This window comes from Atta cephalotes (genome assembly GCF_000143395.1).
Source record: "Atta cephalotes unplaced genomic scaffold scaffold00018, whole genome shotgun sequence".
Classification (NCBI taxonomy): domain Eukaryota; kingdom Metazoa; phylum Arthropoda; class Insecta; order Hymenoptera; family Formicidae; genus Atta; species Atta cephalotes.
In genome coordinates, this window is record NW_012130082.1 from 1,784,922 (window position 1) to 1,788,189 (window position 3,268).

At 33.0% G+C, this 3,268-nt stretch overlaps 1 protein-coding gene across 1 annotated transcript in view; it reads left to right on the forward strand.

Annotated features, from left to right (window-relative positions):
* The first annotated feature begins 905 nt into the window (after window positions 1-905).
* LOC105618740 (leucine-rich repeat and calponin homology domain-containing protein 1) overlaps window positions 906-3,268 on the forward strand; it is a 47,338-nt gene continuing 44,975 nt past the window's right edge. The window contains exon 1 of the mRNA XM_012200271.1: window positions 906-1,092. Within this exon, the coding sequence (XP_012055661.1) occupies window positions 906-1,092 (187 nt within the window). The remainder of the gene's footprint in view (window positions 1,093-3,268) is intronic.

Sequence of the window (3,268 nt, forward strand, 5' to 3'; positions counted from 1 at the left end):
TTTTAGTTAGTTATTATATATACACACACACACACACACACACACACACACACACACACACACACACACATATATATATATATTGGGTTGTCCGGCAAGTTCGTGCTTAACTAACCTATATAATTTAATAAATGTATACTAAAATTTAAATCTACATTTCAATTTTCCTTCAAAATCGGCACGAACTTTCTGGACAACCTAATATATATAGATATAAATTGTTGATAGTGTTTTAGTATTAATTCTGCAAAAAAAAGTTATTCATTTATGTTCTTTCTAGCTACACTTTATGTAGTTAGAAGCCATGTATTTTCTTCTAAGTATCATCTTTCTTACAATACTTAATTATGCTTATTGTAGAAATGCGAAAAATACAACGTTGGATAGTATAAAAGATTCTATTGAAGCCAGTATCAAACTGCGCAGTGCACATTGAAGATCGCAAGTTAGAGATTAGAATTTGATCAATTGGTACAAATTTAATTGTTCGATATCTATTTTTCAATTCATAATCTTTGATTTTTAATTTTTTTCATAGACTTAAAATTTGGACGCTTCCTCCTCCTATTGTCATAACAACGGCGTCTCGCCCGTCATCAGGTGGCATGGCGATCGCTCACAGAATGCGACGAACGCGACGCCGTGCTCGCCGTGTAACCGACGCCGATACCGATTACCAAGTCGGTACGCGATCAGTAGCGGCACTGACGTTCGGGGGAGTAGACGGCACGCGTGGTTCCCGTGTACTCCTCTGTCGCGTTCCCGTAGCACGAGCGGATCGGAGCGCGCGTCGCGCGCGAGTGCTACGCTAGGAAGGCCGCTTCCGCCTTTCCGGTCGCGCATCGTCGGGGCCGCTGCATTGCCTGCGGACCGCGTCGCGTGTGCCCGTGTCCGAAAAATGTAATATGGCGATGGTTGCGTCGAACATGAGCGGCCACATACAGAAGCAGCTCACCAGGAGCCTCGAGCGGATCCTGGAGGAGGCGCACCTAAGCGGCGAGCTCAAGCTGAGCGGCCGTAAGCTCAAAGACTTCCCGAAAGTCGGAAAAGTTGGCGCGGCTAAATACAATCTACAAGATACCGTAATCGCCGGTGAGTCTTCATTATTTTTTCCCGGGATTTCCGGAGTCATCCCCTTTTTTTTTCTTTTCGTTTTCTTGCCGAGCGCTCGAAACGTGAGAGAAGCAAGAATCACTGGTTCAAATATCGATTTTTGCGTTTTGTAAAATTTTGTTTATGTTTTCTAATTTTGTTTGTTTGCTGCACTTCTTTACGACGTCGCCGCGCGTCTTATGTCACGACAAACCCGCGTGTTCAATGCTCGATGGATTAAAGGCGTCGTGTTGATGTACGCGCTATTGTAATTCCGAAATTTTCAATGAGCGCGTGAACGTTTCATAAACATAAATTTATTAGGATATTTATTGTTTGGGACGTAAAAACCTGGAATTTTCGGGAGATTTTTTATCCTTGAAAATCAAAGATTTTTTTTATAGAATTTCAATTTTATAGAATTTCGGGACATTTTAAATAAATTTTGAGAATTTTACTTTTAAATTTAAATTATATGTCTCTTTCTGAAAACAATGTTTCTTTAATCATTTTTTCTTTATAATACAAAATGTTGACAGTTAAGAATAAGTATAACATACACATCCGTATATTTATGTACGTTCTTGTCGTTTCGCGTATTTTTTTTATACAAATATCAACGTAACATTAAAAAGCCAATGTATCGATAAGTAATATGATTTTCCTTATTTTATTCGTTTTATGACTAATTGTAAAAAATGACAGATTCTTAATTTACATATAATGTTGATCCAAATTTATCGAAATAACGAATAACCTTATTCGAGGATACACAAATAAATATTACGGGAAATAAATCGATCGTTTTTCTAAAGCTTCGTATGTTTTCGAATATATTTAAAATGCAAATAAAAATAAAGAGACTAAATTTAGATCAATATTTTTATGCAAGCATTATCAGAAGTAATAAAAGTATCGAAATTTTTCTAAAACGTATTTTCGCCGAAAATAGATAATTATATTTAGATACAAATTTTTAAAAATAACAAGAATGATCACGGAACTTGGATCGCACTTCTCTGCATAATCAGAGTATTTTCTGAAATCTTGTAAAAGAATTCTCATATTTTTGAAGATATTTTTGTTCAAAATATCAGATAAGATTAAAAAATCTTTTAATGCAACTTTAAAATAAATTGAAGTCAAGCACAACCCAAATAAACTATATATTAAAAATTAATAGAAGATAAGAATTCAATAAAAATATCTGTTCCAATTCTCAGCAACATAAAAATCTGTATACTTTCTCTGATGAAAAAATTCCTTCAAAAGGTTTCTCTTTTTCGAATCTTCAAGATCTGCAAGATTTTAATCTATAAGTTAAAATGTGTAATATTCACTCAGTATTAATGTTTATCAGAGTAGCTCAATTAAAAATAAAATATCCTCATATAAAAGTTTTCTTTAAATTTATTGATAGTTATTATAAAAAAATTATATTCATAAGGGAGAATTATTTCTTGGTGATGAATAATAATATTATTTCATCGGGATGCTGCAGTTAATTCCCTTGAATCATTCAAGGAGCAAATACATAGTACCGTTTGTGCCAAGTGCAATGACCAAAGAAACCTTTAAGCATTACCTAACGCACGTGCACCTGCCAAGTTCGACATCTGGCGTGCATTACTCATTGGTAATTGCAACTGATTGCAAGGACTTTGTAGCAAACATAGAACTAGCAGATTTATTAAACATTCTGCTAAGCATTTAGACGGCACTTCACTTTGAAAACATTACAGTGAATTAGATTCGCATTCTCATCGCATTGCATTTATGCTTAATGTCTATTCTTCGAATTTCATTTCATTTTTAATCCAATCTGAAATATTTATATTTTGACTATTTTGCGATTATATAATAGTTAATAGTCTGAGCTAATAACAAGTTAATGGAAAATCATTGGGTTAAAAATAAGATAGTTGATGTATAAATAGTATTTAATAGTAATTAGTATTTATGTTAACATGTTAGTTTATTATGTTAACAATTTATATTAAGATTTATAACAGATTGCGAAGAGATTCTATTTTTTACGCCGGCTTTATTTTTTTACTTTATAAAAGATAATAAAATTACATTGATTATGAAACATTTAAAAAATAATCAATTAAAATAGATTTCTCATATTACTAATCAAACATATATATACCATATACATATATGATATATATAT